The sequence below is a fragment of the Oncorhynchus mykiss genome, chromosome 10 (assembly GCF_057628025.1).
Source record: "Oncorhynchus mykiss isolate SJ-2025 chromosome 10, ASM5762802v1, whole genome shotgun sequence".
Taxonomy (NCBI): domain Eukaryota; kingdom Metazoa; phylum Chordata; class Actinopteri; order Salmoniformes; family Salmonidae; genus Oncorhynchus; species Oncorhynchus mykiss.
In genome coordinates, this window is record NC_143031.1 from 63229740 (window position 1) to 63247541 (window position 17802).

General features: G+C 43.6%; 1 protein-coding gene across 5 annotated transcripts in view; it reads right to left on the bottom strand.

Annotated features, from left to right (window-relative positions):
- The window catches only part of gne (glucosamine (UDP-N-acetyl)-2-epimerase/N-acetylmannosamine kinase), a 32502-nt gene that overhangs the window by 3076 nt on the left and 11624 nt on the right, over positions 1–17802 (bottom strand). For 3 of the 5 annotated variants that reach the window (XM_036933586.2, XM_090187401.1, XM_036933587.2), the window contains 10 exons: positions 16181–16392; positions 14697–14943; positions 14079–14286; positions 11013–11165; positions 10382–10594; positions 9937–10024; positions 7445–7658; positions 4370–4499; positions 3645–3866; positions 14–196 (listed from right to left, as the gene is read on the bottom strand). In XM_036933586.2, the coding sequence (XP_036789481.1) occupies positions 14–196; positions 3645–3866; positions 4370–4499; positions 7445–7658; positions 9937–10024; positions 10382–10594; positions 11013–11165; positions 14079–14286; positions 14697–14943; positions 16181–16374 (1852 nt within the window). In that variant the 5' untranslated portion in view covers positions 16375–16392. Of the gene's footprint in view, positions 1–13; positions 197–3644; positions 3867–4369; positions 4500–7444; positions 7659–9936; positions 10025–10381; positions 10595–11012; positions 11166–14078; positions 14287–14696; positions 14944–15303; positions 15378–15468; positions 15543–16180; positions 16393–17802 lie in introns of those variants that run through there. The other 2 variants (XM_090187402.1, XM_036933588.2) reach the window with 2 other exon arrangements.

A 17802-nucleotide genomic window follows, 5' to 3' on the forward strand; every position in this document is an offset into this window, starting at 1 on the left:
TGTTTTAACTAACCGTCATGGAGCCTCTTGGCTTCTTTCTGCAGGGCCATGCCTGATGCGTAGGCCTCGATGCAGCCACGGCTGCCACACATGCACTCCGGCCCGTCCAGAGACACCATAATGTGGCCCAGCTCAGCCGCGCAGAACGTACTGCCGTGGATCAGCTCGTTGTGCTGGATGATGCCCCCGCCGATGCCTGTTCACAAAACAAACAGAATGGTTAGTGGTGCCACCGCCGATGTCGGTGTGGCTTCCCGATCAGCACGACTACCTTATTCGTTTGGGGTCCTTTGTTAGCAAGGTTAAGTCACCCCTATAGTGACAAATGTTGTTTTGATAGCTACGCATGATGCGTGGCAGACATCACAAGGCGATGGCTCCCTCTGCTGGACGTGCCAGGTCTCGGCGGGCTCTCCGGCCTGGACTAATTGGGGCTGATTGTGGTTGGTGGGTAATCAAGGGCTGATTGCTCACCAGTTGTACGAGGTGACTTACGCATAGTTGGAGACGGTGCCTGAGCTAAAAGGAGGGAGTTCAGTTTTTGTGCCCGACAGGCAAAACCCGGAGCCCAGAATACGGTATCCCGGAGAGGGTCTCATAGGGGAGACCTATCCTTTTCTTTGATTTATTATTTAAATAAACACCCTTGAAACCGAGCTAATCCTACTCTGTCCGTGTCTGATCTGGGTAAACGTCTTGACCAAACCCATTGGTCTGCCACAGTATCTACGCTGGCATGTAAGCCTTATGTTGTGACTCACAGAAACTAACATGTGGTGTATTTTGTTGTGCACCAGTTTAATGATGGCTAACATTAGCTAGCTAAGCAAGATAGCTAGCTATTCCGTTAATTGTTATGTTCTTTTCCTTGAGCAATGACAAACCGGGGCGTAGGTTTAACATTTTATAATTAGATACTTCAGCTAGCAATACAATGGTAGAGCAACGTAGCAATCAAAACAACGTAATTTGTCATTATGGGCGACGGAATTTTGCTAAGAACGGATCCTGTGCAAAGCAGGAAGAGCCATGCTCATTGGGTCGCTACACATAACGGTTAAGTCTAGCGACATATTTAGAGAGAGAGTGCGGTCAGATTTTTAGAACGGATGCCACGTTGTCTTCATTCTCTACATCTTGGAGATGTAAACACGAGAGCTCCTCCGACAATTCCCTCTATGAAATGACCAACTGTAAACATGCGAAACTGAGGGAATTTACGTTTTTATTGATTAACATGTGTATCCAAGTCTGTCATGTGTTGTGATGTCAACAAATTTCATATCAGCTTTCACTGGACATATTCATTAGTTTTCCATTCCTACCAGAAATAAACAGCACAGAAGCGTCAATTATAACCTAGCAACGGCTATGGAGGAGAAAGTGGTGCTCTCCGGGAACGTTCAGACAGAAACCACATTGGTTGAACTCTAGATATGACTGGTTAAGTGCAAGTAATTAAAATGACCAATATTTGTATGTATTTTGTATGTATTAGTAAAAACAAAAGTTCTATTGCTCCTCAAGCAAGCGGGGAGGCCTACGACATCACGGAAAGCCATCAGACCAATTCCTCGAATGCCCTACTCTGAGGTTTGCAGTGGTCTGAAAACACACTATTTTGCTCAAAATTTATTGTTTTACCCTTTAGTGTGTATACAGAACTGTATTTATACTTGGGATATCGCTGTGTTTCTGCAAAAAAGTCAAACGTTTACAGTCATCATCCAGGGTTTGAAATGTACAGATATGCCACATTTCCTGTCAATGTGCCAAGGTCCAACCATAATGTGGAACTTGACTATAGAAAACCATACTATTGTTGTCTGACATGAAAGAAGATAGAGGCATGGAAAGAACGTCACCATGCAGGCTTGCAGACAGTAGAAACGTTTCAAACCCCAAACAATTATGCGCTAAAAAAAAACTCAGATGTGACTTAAACAGAAAATAGTTGACAAGGGTGAGTTGTTTTTTTGTCAGTGAAATAGATTATCCGACAAATGGCGATTCAGGGTTTACCCCCTAGGACTTACCCTACAGGTACTGGCCTGCTTGAGTTTACCATCTACCACAAAGCTACGACCGGTGGTTACACAATGGGCCTACCGAATTAAACTCAGGCTCTCCAGGTCCGTATCCTATAATGTTCAGCCTACGATTCTCATCTCCCTGAGATGTCAAAATGAGTGGAAACAGATATAGGAACTAGCCTACCTTGTTTGTTGCCAGCTCTGCTCCACTGATCTGGACTCTTTGGTTTGACTAGAAATCGTGGTGAACCCTGCTTGCAGCGCCATCTGTTAGGTTCTAAAGTAAATAACTCACGGACGCTAGAGAAGTTTAATTCTTCCCAAAGGGTCGACACAGCTGTATTCAGACAAAGACATGTATCCACCACTACAAGTATATTCTATACTCCACTTTAGACACTCCTCCTTCTCTCCAATCCTTACATCTTATGGTTCCACAGGAAGAGGGTAATAGGATAATGAACCATACTTTCTCCCTTCAGGGGATCTGACCTGACCCCAACCCCTCCTTCGCCTAATCCACAGATGTCCATCCGCTTCCCCTCTAGCAATCCTGTGATCTCCTCCTGTCCACCCAACACATTCCAAAGCCATCTGTTTTTCTACAGAGAACCATTAACCTAAAAAAAAAAAAAAAAGTATCTTCCACTTCTTTATATACTATTCTTATGCGTATAACAATGTTCAAAGTTTACCCAGAATCCAACATCTTTTTAGCATGTATATGTAACCGGTGTGAAATGGCTAGCTAGTTAGCGGGTTGTGCGCTAATAGTGTTTCAAATCGGTGACGTGACTTTGCTCTGAGACCTTGAAGTAGTTGTTTCCCTTGCTCTGCAAGGGCCGCGGCTTTTGTTGAGCGATAGGTAACGATGCTTCTTGGGAGGCAGTTGTGTGCATAGGGTCCCTGGTTCGAGGCCAGGTAGGGACGAGGAAAGGGAAAATATAGCCTATTGATAAAATAACCAGGTGTCTCAACTTTAAGCTTTAATTAAGCTGTCATTAACCGATGATTTACACATCAGCACTGCCTTAAGAGATTATATACAAGCATGTGCTTTCATCTTTGCAATCGTTTCCAATGCCTCATGCCATGTAGATTAAAATGTCATTGTCCTCAGGAAAAGTTCTTAAGTGAACCAATTAGACATCTTAATAGTATCAGTAGCATTGTCAAAACATGGTTACGGTGAGGTCTTTTCTTTCAGTCTCCCACTTTTGTAAAAAGTAAAACTCAATGCCTCAACAACAGTCCCTCATTCAATAGGGGCTAAAAGTGAGAGACTGTGGAGGACTGTTTCAGGACACAAATCCAATTTTTCAATACCTATTCAATCCACGCAAAAATCAAAAAGCTACTGACTGACATCTGATTGCCTCGTTTCGATTGGCCTGTTATGCACTCGATCCACCCATACGGTCATTGTTTACTATCCAGCTCATCTCACGCCATTATGGGTGTGGAATGAATTCTCAACCTTTACTTACCATAACCTTTTAACTTTTTTTTTTTTTTTTTTACAATGACAGTCATGTATATTTCATAGAAATACAATGAACAGATAATTAATGACCAGAGTGAATCATTCTAATTCTATGGTGGCAATATTACCTGTTCCAGTGATGATGGTGACAAAGTTCTCCACTCCTTTACCGTGGCCAAACTTCTTCTCTGCCAGGGCGGCACAGTTGCCGTCGTTGTCGACCCAGACGGGCAGGTGGAGGGCGTCAGAGATGGGGGTGCGGATGTCGATGGAGCTCCACTCCTGGATCAGCTTGGTGGAGTGGAGGATCACACCCTCCTGGGGGTTCACTCTGCCTCCTGTCGACACACCTGAGGGAGGGAGGTGGGGCGATTGCAAGAGAATCAGATCCGGTCAAACTAGGGGTATTTTCTTACTAGCTACTGACCACATCTTTATTGAGAAAAAAAATTATTAACTAAGACTGTGATACGTGGTTGTCTCACCTAGCTACCATAAGATGAACATAAGATGAAAGATGAAGTCGCTCTGGATAAGATTGTCTGTCTGCGAAATTACTAAAATGTAAAAATGATTATATAGTGAGAACTAGGGTCTATGCAGACTTTGAAGCGCATTTATTGTCGTTGAGCACAAATAATTGGGGCAAGAGATTGTGACGTTTACGCATTTATAAACATTTTAAAAAGTTCAGTTATTTGACACATGCTCAAGTACAATGAAATGGTTCAATTGCAAGCCCCACCCAACAATGTGCTTCTTGACAGATTCGCATAAGTAAATGTTGCCTTATTCAAAGTGCAAATCAAAACATAAAAAAGGGACATTTCATGAAGGAGAGAAAGCCACATACCCACTCCCAGAATCCGGCAGTTGAGATGGACAGCGTCAATGACGGCCTCCGTACACATCTTCAGTATCAGCTCCATCCTCGTCTCGTAGGTTTTGGGGTTCGCCTGGGTGTACTTCTTCACTATCTTACCCTACAATTAAAAATACGTATAAAAATCAGACCAATTACAATAATATTTCAAATAAAATGTTCTTTAAAAATGAAATGTTATTTAATTGTTGCCCATATATAAAACAAAGTATTTGCCATTTAGGAGACGATTTTATCCGAAGCGACTTAGTCATCCTTATTGGTGGCCCCAGCAGAGCTCGAACCCACAACCATACAAGTGCCTTGCTCTACCAACTGAGCCACAGAGAACCAAAGTTTTAAAATGGTGGCCCACAAATATATTTCATGCCAATCAATCCACTTGTTCCAACCCAATCAACCCAGAAGTACATTTGGCACATTATTTGATAAGGAAGGCCACACAAGCAGTGTGGTTGACAAGTCAGTGCTTGTTTGTCGTCAGCGATTTAATTAAATATCAGCGTCTCAGAAGAATGCTATAACTGACAGCCGCTTTCATCTGAGCCGGCAGATGCTCATGGTGGTTCTCACGTAAAGTCAAATCCTAAATCAAAACGGGGCCTAATCAAATAGAAAAGGGGTGTGTTTAAGATGACTTCCGTTAGGCTAAAGAATGGTCGGTTGGCGGTTGACATTCTAATCTCCGACTTCAGAACTAATGGTTAGAAGGTGACTTCTCACTGTTGACGTGTGTGTTCAACTCCAACTTACTCACTGACGAAAATACATTTTAGACAATACGCATGCCCGTGACAAATAATAAAATGACATTTCTATAGCGCTTTTCATCACCTGAAAGCACTTAAAAAAATCAACAAGCAATACATCATGAGTAGCCTAGCTGTAGTTAGGTCAACCAATAGAGGCCGAGTCTTTGAGTGCATGCATCCTCCAAAGATGGAGAGGGACAGTTCATGGCTTGATCAGAGGAAGGTTGGTCAGGCTAAAAAAAGTCTAGAAATGGTACAGGCCTCGGGCTTATTCCATGAGAAGTGCAACGTCACAAAATATGCATAGGTCTAGAACAGATTGTACATCACGCCACCTTGGTATGGTACAGTTGAAGTCGGAAGTTTACATACACCTTAGCCAAATACATTTAAAAACTCAGTTTCTCACAATTCCTGACATTTAATCCTGGTAAACATTCCCGGTCTTAGGTCAGTTAGGATCACCACTTTATTTTAAGAATGTGAAATGTCAGAATAATAGTAGAGAGAATGATTTATTTCAGCTTTTACTTCTTTCATCACATTCCCAGTGGGTCAGACGTTTACATACACTCAATTAGTATTTGGTAGCACTGGCTTAAACAATTTAAACTTGAGTCAAACGTTTCGGGTAGCCTTCTACAGGCTTCCCACAATACGTTGGGTGCATTTTGGCCCATTCCTTCTAACTGAGCTGGAGTAAGTGAGTCAGGTTTCTATGCCTCTTTGCTCACACATGCTTTTTCAGTTCTGCCCACAAATTTGATATAGGTTTGAGGTCAGGGCTTTGTGATGGCCACTCCAATTCCTTGACTTTGTTGTCCTTAAGCCATTTTGCCACAACTTTGGAAGTATGCTTGGGGTCATTGTCTATTTGGAAGACCCATTTGCGACCAAGCTTAATGTCTTAATATGTTGCTTTAATATATCCACATAATTTCCCTTCCTCATGACGCCATCTATCTTGTGAAGTGCACCAGACCCTCCTGCAGCAAAGCACCCCCACAACATGATGCTGCCACCCCTATGCTTCTCAGTTGGGATGGTGTACTTTGGCTTGCAAGCATTCCCCTTTTTCCTCCAAACATAACGATGTTCATTATGGCCAAACAGTTCTGTTTTTGTTTCATCAGACCAGAGAACATTTCTCCAAAAAGTATGATCTTTGTCCCCATGTGCAGTTGCAAACCGTAGTCTGGCTTTTTTATGGCGGTTTTGGAGTAATGGCTTCTTCTTTGCTGAGCGGCCTTTCAGGTTATGTCGATATAGGACTCGTTTTACTGTGGATATAGATACTTTGTACCGGTTTCCTCCAGAATCTTCACAAGGTCCTTTGCTGTTGTTCTGGGATTGATTTGCACTTTTCACACCAAAGTACGTTAATCTCTAGGAGACAGAACACATTGCCTTCCTGAGCGGTATGACGGCTGCGTGGTCCCATGGTGTTTATACTTGCGTACTATTGTTTGTACAGATGAATGTGGTATCTTCAGGCATTTGGAAATTGCTCCCAAGGACGAACCAGACTTGTGGAGGTCTTGGCTGATTTATTTAGATTTTCCCATGATGTCAAGCAAAGAGGCACTGAGTTTAAAGGTAGGCCTTGAAATACATCCACAGGTATTCCTCCAATTGACTCAAATTATGTCAATTAGCCTATCAGAAGCTTCTACAGCCATGACATTTTCTGGAATTTTCCAAGCTGTTTAAAGGCACAGTGAACTTAGTGTATGTGAACTTCTGACCCACTGGAATTGCGATACAGTGACTTAAGTGAAATAATCTGTTTGTAAACAATTGTTGGAAAAATGACTTGTGTCATGCACAAAGTAATGTCCTAATCGACTTGCCAAAACTATAGTTTGTTAACAAGACATTTGTGGTGGTTGAAAAACGAGTTTTAAATTACTCCAACCTAAGTGCATGTAAACTTCCGACTACAACTGTACATCATCTTTTTATCTGAAACTTTTCTAGTTCCATCTTTGGTGGTTATGGGTATACATCAATATCCAGCACCATTACAAACCGGAACTAGTTGGGTGTAGAGGGATAATGAACACACATGGATGGTTAGATAGAAATGTTGGAAGCACACGGCAGTGTGAGAATAGATGGATAGTGTAATGTACTGCGTGTTCATTTTGCTGATGGACAACCAGGAAGATGATTTATGGTTTTAACCAATCACGACTAATAAGATAATAATAAATAATAATAGAATCTAATATGCGGTGTAACCCTCACCTCACACCCCCCCCTCTCCAACCCCCCCTCACCCCTACCACCGTACCCTCATGCTGATGATGGCCACGCGGAGGTTGGTCCCCCCCAGGTCGACGGCTAGGGCGCTCTGAGTCTCCAGGATGTGGTCGATGTCCTGGGAGATGTCCCACTCCTTGACGGGGGGGAAGCAGAAGGTCTTCTGCAGCGGCTCATCAAGGTCGATGGTCTGCAGGAACTTCAGGATGCGAGGCACCGCGTTCCCGTCGCCGTAGATCTTCGAGCTGGGGGGGGGGGGGGTCACACAGGATGAAGAAGAGGGCGGGGGGGATGGGGGAATCACACAAGATGAAGAGGGGAATTTTAGTGAGATTTCCGTTCTATGAAAAATTGCAATTTGATGGTTACTATGAAAATAGAGGATTTTAGCTTGTAGACCAAATATCAGTTATAAGAAACACTGAAAGAGCCAATGCTGCCGCAAATAAATAAATATATATATATTTTTTTATTAAAAAGGTATAAGTAGATGACTTAAAGGGTGACTGCACTGATTTGGCCTCGTTTTGATGATTGCTCATTAAGAAATGCTAGCGGCAATGACTGAAGCAAAATGAGTTGTGGTTTGATGTGGGTGTGTAATGTTTTCATATTATAAACTGGTTGGTTCGAGCCTCGAATTGGCTGACAGCTGTGGTATATAAGATCATATACCACGGGTATGACAAAAACATGGATTTTTACTGCTCTAATTATGTTAGTAACCAGTTTATAATAACAATAAGGCACCTCATGGGTTTGTGGTATATGGCCAATATACCACGGCTAAGGGCTGTATCCAGACACTAGGCGTTGCGTTGTGCATAAGAACAGCCTTTAGCTGTGGTATATTGGCCATACCGCACCCCATCCGGCCATATTGCTTAATTGTACCGTGGCAGGTACTGTTGTTTGTCCCTCCCGAGTAACCGTAGCAACAACATAGCCACTTCCTCAAAATATTTAAATAGTAGGAATTCATCTATCATTTATTTAGAAGTTTTTGCAGAGAAGGTCTTAGTCGCTCAAGTTGACATCTAGCTAAAAGGTGTTTGGTGCAGCATTTCTCAAGTAAACAAAATGTGCATGATCGGTTCTCTGCTGGGCACTGACTAGTTTATCGAGTGGCTACGCGCTCGGGACTGACTTCTGAGAACAACAACGTGTCTACAACTTCATCATCTGCAAGCTGTCAAACTATGGTAAATAAAGCACAAGCTACACACTGTTTACCAGTGCCTTAAAAATCACTTGCTAGCTAGCTAAGTTCCAATGAAGCTAGAAAATAGTAGCCGTCGGGCACATTGAACAGCCAGGCCACAATCAGCTTAAATCAAGTCACTGGCGAGGTTTTGCTTTTTACAACTTTCCAACCATTACCAGAGTGTGCCTGTCTGGCAGTGTTTAATAGGGAATGATGTTACAAAACAGGCTGTGGGGGGGACACTATGTTCCAGTTGGGATACAAGTGCACTCTGATCGTCTCAATTCTCATTTTGCCCAAATAAGTGGCAGACTCAAGTGATTGACACGAAGAAACACATCAGCAAGTGGCCACTCTATAAAAAGGCTTAGGGTCAAGGGTTATTTCAACATGACATTGGCGACATGTTCTCTTACGTAAACAAGTCTGAGGTGCTGAGTAATGGGCAGGCCCGTCTCACTGTCTGGGAGGTTCTGGCTGCTACGATTGGATAGGGCACAATCAGCACTGCTGTTTCTCTTCTGTTAAGAGTGTACTGGGCAAGATTGTAATCCATCCCCAACTCTCCAGTATGTCGCGACAAACTCCGTTTTGGACGAGACGGACTTTGACCAAAATGATCCTATTTTACACTTTGTAATCGATTTTGACACTAGAATGAATGTTTGACTCGTATCAATGAATGTTTGACTCGTATCAATGAATGTTTGACTCGTATCAATGAATGTTTGACTCGTATCAATGAATGTTTGACTCGTATCAATGAATGTTTGACTCGTATCAATGAATGTTTGACTCGTATCAATGAATGTTTGACTCGTATCAATGCCACATAGGCCATTTGAAACCAAATACGTTGGTTCTAAGGGGTAGTTGACCTTTAAGTTCAGTTCAGAGGTTCTGTAATACACACTTTCCAGTGTTCTGATTGTGATACTCAAGGTGCAGGTTGGTGGTCACTAGACTTGATACCGAACGTTATGGATTATTCTCATATGTTGACGGTGGTTGACGCCAGACTGGATGTACAAGGACCGAGGTCACACTGATTATTCACTGTTGTATTGTAATGATGACATCCCGTTGACACGGATTCTGTAGCAGCTGAAAAATTCACTTTTGTTTTGTCTTTCAACAAGACCTCTCGGCCTGGTGTTTCCAGAACATTTGGTGCTGTCTGATTAGGATATAAAAAGGCCCTGTCTCCAAGAGGCCAGTTAGACATTTTCTCTGCTTCTGTGCTGGGTGATGTCTCCCTGTTGCAACTTGTTATAACCCTGTAATAACCCCTTTTCTAGAGGTTATGCGATGATGCTTACCAGGGGTATCTCTTCCCAAACTGCAGCTCCAGGGCATGGTAGATCTTATTCTGAGTGTCTGCGTCTCGGACATGGAGGACGTTTTCACCTGGGAATAGAAAATACAGCTCAACATCCTATAAGCATTCGTAATGGGACGACTGGAAGAATGACAACAAAGCAATCGCCAAACACTCATACTGTACTGGCAAAACCTTCAATTAAGAACTATACCATGAAATGTATAATGAAAAGGTAAGACTGGTAACCACAAGTAGGCCCCCTAGTCTGCTCCAAATGGAGGCCACGCTTGTCTCCATAATGGCACACCATTTCTCCATTTAGTGCACTACTTTTGACCAGGGCCCATATTCAAGCACTTAAGGGAATAGGGTGCCATTTTGGACGAAACCCATGATTCTAGACCACCTGGTAAATGGTCATTGACTTCAGTAGACCCACCCACCAGTCTCTCTCCCAGTCTGCCTGGACCCCAGGTTGATGACGGGGGTCCCGAAGGCCCCGGCCTCTCTGACGCCACAGCTGCTGTTGCCGATCATGGCCCCAGCGTGACACACCAGCTGGATGAACTGCTCGAACGGCACGTGCTTCACCGCCCGGAAGTTAGGGTGCTGCTCGACGCCCTTCTTCCTCATCACGCGCACCATCTCCTTACTTCCTGTTGGGGTCATCACGGAGACGGGACAGGGGTTGTCAGGGGTTACAAGACAGAACAGAGAAGACTGCGGGATGTCTAATTTAACCGACTCCTACACAGTCTACAGTCGGATTTTAAGTACTGGTCACTTGGTTTCTTATTCTTTCTGAGGAAGTTCTACGCCCTTCAAACCAGTCCTAGCCCTAATCATGAGACAGACTGAAGGATTGCAGCTGAACTAGATAAGCAAATACCTTCAACAGAGCAGCCTTCCCACACTATTGACCAAGGGAGGGCTGACACTGTACCTCCAGCTCCACGATCTGTGTGTGTGTGTGTGTGTGTGTGTGTGTGTGGTTGCGTAATATGACGGGGCAAAGAGGAGAGAAATAAGGAAAGGGAGACGGGGGGAGAAAAAAAGAAAACAATCACCACTGACCTGCGTCTATGTTGGGGAAGAGGATGAGTGTTTTCTTGTTGAAGGAGATGAGGGCGTCCAACATCAGCTCGTAGATCTTGATGGAGTTCTTGATGTCGGTGGTGACCGGGTGCTGCAGGGCCACGATGTAGTCGTGCTCCTTCACATTGTCTCCTGTGGATGTCATTTAGAACATTCTCAGCATTCTAGTACTTTCTGAACAGAGGGAAGTCAACAGTCTACTGCTACCACTTGGAGCAGCAGAGTAGCCTAGTGGTTAAAGAGTTGGACTAGTAACCGGAAGATTGCAAGTTCAAACCCCCGAGCTGCCCCATAGGGACTAGCGAAAAGCCCCAGAAATCTATGAACATTATTTTAACACATTTTCCACATCTTTCCATGCCGAAGGTACTAGCTACTGTACTATATAGTGGTATATGTACTAGAGGTCGACCGATTCATCGGAATGGCCGATTTCAAGTTTTCATAACAATCGGAAATCTGTATTTTTGGACGCCGATTTGCAGATTAAAAAGATTAAAATAATAATTATACCTTTATTTAACTATGCAAGTCAGTTAGAACACATTCTTATTTTCAATGACAGCCTAGGAACGGTGGGTTAACTGCCTTGTTCATTGGCAGAACAACAGAGTTTCACCTTGTCAGCTCGGGGGATCCATTCTTGCAACCTCACAGTTAACTAGTCCAACGCAATAACGACCTGCCTCTCTCTCGTTGCACTCCACAAGGCACAGGCATTTGCCTGTTACGCAAATGCAGTCGGCCAAGGTAAGTTGTTAGCTAGCATTAAACTTATCTTATAAAAAACAATCAATCATAATCACTAGTTAACTACACATGGTTGATGATATTACTAGATATTATCTAGCGTGTCCTGCGTTGCATATAATCTGACTGAGCATAGAAGTATCTGACTGAGCAGTGGTAGGCAGAAGCAGGCGCATTCATTCAAACAGCACTTTCGTGCGTTTTGCCAGCAGCTCTTCGTTGTGCGTCAAGCATTGCGCTGTTTATGACTTCAAGCCTATCAACTCCCGAGATGAGGCTGGTGTAACCGAAGTGAAATGGCTAGCTAGTTAGCGCGCGCTAACTAGAGGGACGGAAGCTATACTGTTACACTGGCAATACTAAAGTGCCTATAAGAACATCCAATAGTCAAAGGTTAATGAAATACAAATGGTATAGAGAGAAATAGTCCTATAATTCCTATAATAACTACAACCTAAAACTTCTTACCTGGGAATATTGAAGACTCATGTTCAAAGGAACCACCAGCATTCATATGTTCTCATGTTCTGAGCAAGGAACTGAAACGTTAGCTTTCTTTCATAGCACATATTGCACTTTTACGTTCTTCTCCAACACTTTGTTTTTGCATTATTTAAACCAAACTGAACATGTTTCATTATTTACTTGAGGCTAAATTTATTTTATTGATGTATTATATTAAGTTAAAATAAGTGCTCATTCAGTATTGTTGTAATTGTCATTATTACAAATCTTTTCTTTCTTTCTTTTTTTTTGTGTATTTTTTTTGTATTTAAAAATAAATAAATAAATAAATAGGCCGATTAAATCGGTATCGGCGTTGAAAAATCATAAATCGGTCAACCTCTAATATGTACTATACCACTGTCCTAAAGGTTGTAATAAAAAGGCTGGCCCTTTCAACCCGATTGGCCTGCAGCCTTGTCAATCACCCTTTTACTCAAGCCTCCACCTCATTCCAACCAATCAGGTCACATGGACGCACTCCAGGGCATCGCCTACTCACGCTCCAAGTTAGCGTGCGTTACCAGTATCTCGAGAAGACAAGTTGTTGGGATGCTGACTGACTTTTCAAATGCCGTTTCTGAAGTGTTGTGCGTCATTTGACGAGTGCGTGTTTGAAATGCTAGTGGGTTCATGTTGGGTGTAATGTCAGCCAACATTAGTTATAGCTAGCTGTATGACAAAGACACAGGGACCTTGTTACCGTGGCGATGTAAAGGCAGGCCATGAAACCTAAAACAAAAACGCCATCACTGTCCTCAGTCCAGGTAACTGTAGCAGACTAGGCCATCAAGGTCAGTACTATTTCCGACCAAGAGGTCTCTGCATATTCAAATAGGAGTTCAAAGCTGGTGCTGTGCAGAAACTGTAGCTGTTTTAGTTTGGTTGCATGATGCATGACACTGACAGCAGAGGTTGTTATTCCCTGCCTGACCGGGAAAAACTCTGGGCCCTGGAACCTGGCTATTAGTCTGGTATGCCGCATTGAACTGCGTTCCCCGCTGAAAAAGTTGGACCGCCACTGATTTAGGGGTGAAGGATAGTGTTACGGATACAGGTATCCTGTGTGTGTGTGTATGTATCCTGTGTTGTTTTCTCTCCTTCTCCCCTCACAGGTGAAAATCATCACTCCCCAATCAGTCAACAATCAATCCTCAATCAGAAGACACACCTCCTCCTGTTTCCTACCCTATCACAGTTCCTTCCCCATGGTTTAAAAACCCCATCATTTGTTTGCTCTAGAGCTCAATCTCTCTGTAAACGCCATGTATGTAGATCTCTGTGTTTCACTCTCTCTTTGTGTCTTAACCTCTCTTTTGTTTGAGCACCTACAAATCACTTTGTCATCTCCTGTGAGTATTGTTTTTGCTTATGGTGTTTGCTGGTGGGAAAAGGGGAAACCAAGACAAGTCGCCCATGGGCATACACTACCCGTAGGTGAACTTTGTTAAATACACTAGTTAGAACTGGGCGGACCACCCACTGTATTTTTGGTTAGTTAGTTAGCTGTTGTTAAAGTAGGCTAGTCTAGCTTAGGGGTGTTTTTGCATGCTTATTGTTTCTTTCCTTGGGTCCAGCTCAGCCCCTTTTCCTGCTCCCCCCCATTACCGTGTGTTTTATAAATGAACCTTGAGTTTGACGGTAGATTTCAGTTGTCCTGGTTATTTCGTTCACACTTTTACTTTGTCACAATTATAATTTGCATGAGTTATGTTACACGTCTCATTACCATCCCCCCTAGACTGTCGGGCCAAAAGGGATTCGTAACAGATAGGTTACTACTACACGTACCGAGCCAGTTCCTGATGATGTCCATGTAGTCGTCACGGTGATGGGCGGCCAGCAGCTTGTCGTAGGAGGGGCAGCCGGCCAACAGGATGCGAGTGTGGTCCTCACACATGGCGATGAGGTGCTGTTCGGCGGTGCGGGTGCAGCAGGCGTGGTAGTGGGCCAGCTTGGAGATGGCGTGGCGGATGGAGTCGTCGATGGTGCCACTCACCTGGGAAAGGATCAGACATCAGGGTAAAAGTCTGTTTATGGTCTCTGACGGTTCGTTGTCTGAAGCACTGCTATTTAGTGTCTGAAGCACTGCTATTTCCCTTAGGGAACAAATAGTTGTTTTTATTGAACCAAGACCATAATTATCTCTGTTATGTTGCCTTCTTTGGTTTCCAGGACTTCTGTGTATTTTCGGTAGCTCCGTTATTTTTTTATGGTAATAACTCAGTAAATAGTAACTAAAATACACAAAACGACAGTTCAAAAACGTCCTATATCAAATACCAGGTAACTACAAGTGGAGGGAGCCAACCAATAATTTAATCTAGTTATATTCAGCTCCCAACACAGATATGCCCTACATCCTGAAAAACCTTGAGATACATGACATCACTTCCTCCATCCCCTCACCTCTCCTCCCTCCAGGTGCAGGATGCGAATGTTCATCAGGGCGGCAGCCGTTGCCAGGGCGAGGGCATCGAAGCGGTCTCCGTGGACGACCAGAATGTCGGGGCGAAGGCGGTGGAGGACATCTGGCAGCTTGACCAGCGCCAGACCCACTGACTCCACCATGGCGGCCTCGTCCTCCCCACGCACGATGGTGTGCAGCTTGGAGCCGATGTCAAAGTCATCCTGCTCGATCATCCGGAACGTGTTGCTAAAGGAGGACAGGTGGTCAAACCAATCATTTCATTCATGAAAGAACACATTTTAGACAAATTAAAAACACATCAAGTTGATTCCACTAAGTGAAATGAACAAACACGAAATATAGTCACGGCTAAAAACACAAATTCCGACTCATTTCCATTATGGTCCTCATTAAGGACAGGAGTTTTTCCTGGTCAGATCAAGCAATCAGAAAAAAACTTGAGACATGATTACTCAATTAACACTTTTTCCTCAGAGTGCAAATAAACAATGACGGTCATTGTAAAAACATTTGCAAATAGTTGTGATTTCAGTGGATCGGGAAAAACTAGTTCCAGCACCACCACCACCTCCAGCTCAAACTCACCCATAATCATCAATGAGATGGGCTCCCAGCACCACCACCTTCAGCTCAAACTCACCCATAATCATCAATGAGATGGGCTCCCAGCACCACCACCTTCAGCTCAAACTCACCCATAATCATCAATTAGATGGGCTCTCAGCACCACCACCTTCAGCTCAAACTCACCCATAATCATCAATGAGATGGGCTCCCAGCACCACCACCTCCAGCTCAAACTCACCCATAATCATCAATGAGATGGGCTCCCAGCACCACCACCTTCAGCTCAAACTCACCCATAATAATCAACGAGATGGGCTCCCAGCACCACCACCTTCAGCTCAAATTCACCCATAATCCATGAGATGGGCTCCCAGCACCACCACCTTCAGCTCAAACTCACCCATAATCATCAATGAGATGGGCTCCCAGCACCACCACCTCCAGCTCAAACTCACCCATAATCATCAATGAGATGGGCTCCCAGCACCACCACCTCCAGCTCAAACTCACCCATAATCATCAATGAGATGGGCTCCCAGCACCACCACCTTCAGCTCAAACTCACCCATAATCATCAATGAGATGGGCTCCCAGCACCACCACCTTCAGCTCAAACTCACCCATAATCATCAATGAGATGGGCTCCCAGCACCACCCCCTTCAGCTCAAACTCACCCATAATCATCAATGAGATGGGCTCCCAGCACCACCCCCTTCAGCTCAAACTCACCCATAATCATCAATGAGATGGGCTCCCAGCACCACCACCTTCAGCTCAAACTCACCCATAATCATCAATGAGATGGGCTCCCAGCACCACCACCTTCACCTCAAACTCACCCATAATCATCAATGAGATGGGCTCCCAGCACCACCACCTTCACCTCAAACTCACCCATAATCATCAATGAGATGGGATCCCAGCACCACCACCTCCAGCTCAAACTCATCCGGGTTGGCCTTGATGCCAAACATGATGGGCGCCAGCTTGGAGTAGTCCGCCCGGTTGCACGTCGCCACGCACACCCGCAGCTTCCTCGTGGCTTTGTTCTCCTCCATCTTGTCAGTCTTCTCTCTCATCCTCTGCATTGTCAGATAATACAGTTCCTGGTGAGCAGAGAAAGAGCGATGGTGTTCAGCGTTGAGATGCTGGAATGTCAGGGGGAAAAGAAGCTGTGCTGAAAACAACGAGGTCCGATGCTCCTCGTCCTGTTGTGGCATGGTGGATATATGTTAAAGCTAGAATCTGCAGTTGCTACATCCGTTTTTGGACTTAGCAATTAATGATATATACCCATTGATTCTTGAAGAACATAACTTGTAAAATGCCTCATGAGCTAAAGTTCAACTGTTGTACCTCAGAGCCCAGAATATAAGCTTTATATTATTATTTATTTAAGATTTATATTATTTGCAGCTGGTAAAATGTTCCATTTTGTGAGGAAAGAGCATTCTTTGTTTTTCTTTTTAAAAAATGATGGCAATTCGCACTGACACTTAATGTTAGCTTGATGGCTATTCATAATACCAATGCATGGCGCAAATGTCAGATTTATTTTACAATTGGTAAAAAAAAAATTGTTTTTACCTGCATTGTGCAAAGGACTGTTTTATTTGTAACCGGCAAGAACGTTTCATTTTGTGAGAACCCGTTTCATGTGAACACTCTCGAGTGGCGCAGCGGTCTGAGGCACTGCATCTCGGTGCTAGAGGCGTCACTACAGACCCTGGTTCGATTCCAGGCTGAATCACAACCGGCCGTGATCGGGAGTCCCATAGGGCGGCGCACAATTGGCCCAGCGTCGTCTGGGTTAGGGTTTGCCGAGGTAGGCGGTCATCGTAAATAAAAACGTATCTTAACTGACCTGCCTAGTTATATAAAAAGGTGAAAAACAAATACAAGTATTCTTCATGTAGTCACTGATAGTCTTTTTTTCCAGCGGAATTTGTCATATTTTGAAAAGGAAGTCTTTATTTTTTGCATTGTAAAAAAGGTAAGTGCCGACTTATTTAATTCAGGAAACTCATGCCTGTTCCACAGATACGGGGTTTTGGAAGCGTCAATGGGTTAATGATATTTGGCTTCCATTTAGTACCAGTCGGTCAGCAGGTGTCATTATTCTAAAAAAAAATCTACTTTTAAAAAGGACCATATACTGTGACGAAGCAGACAACACAGGGACATGGATCATGCGATTGGTAGATGTCAACCACATTCAATTCATTGTGGTGAATACTTGTGCTACCAATTACAAGTCAAGTATCTATTTTTATTTAGAGACAATGAGAGGACAATAAGTCAAATTGTCAACATTTCCGCTGGTCAAAGTAATATGAGGGTGGAGATTTCAATGCCGCCAAGACATGATAATCTAGATAGTTGCTATCCTTAGGAGGCCATCTGATTGTGAGATAAGGAATTATGTTTAAGGTTAAGGGTTTGAGATATTTGGAGACATAAGAACCCATAGAAGAAGATGTTTACATAGAGGACTAACGACTTATCTATACAGTCCC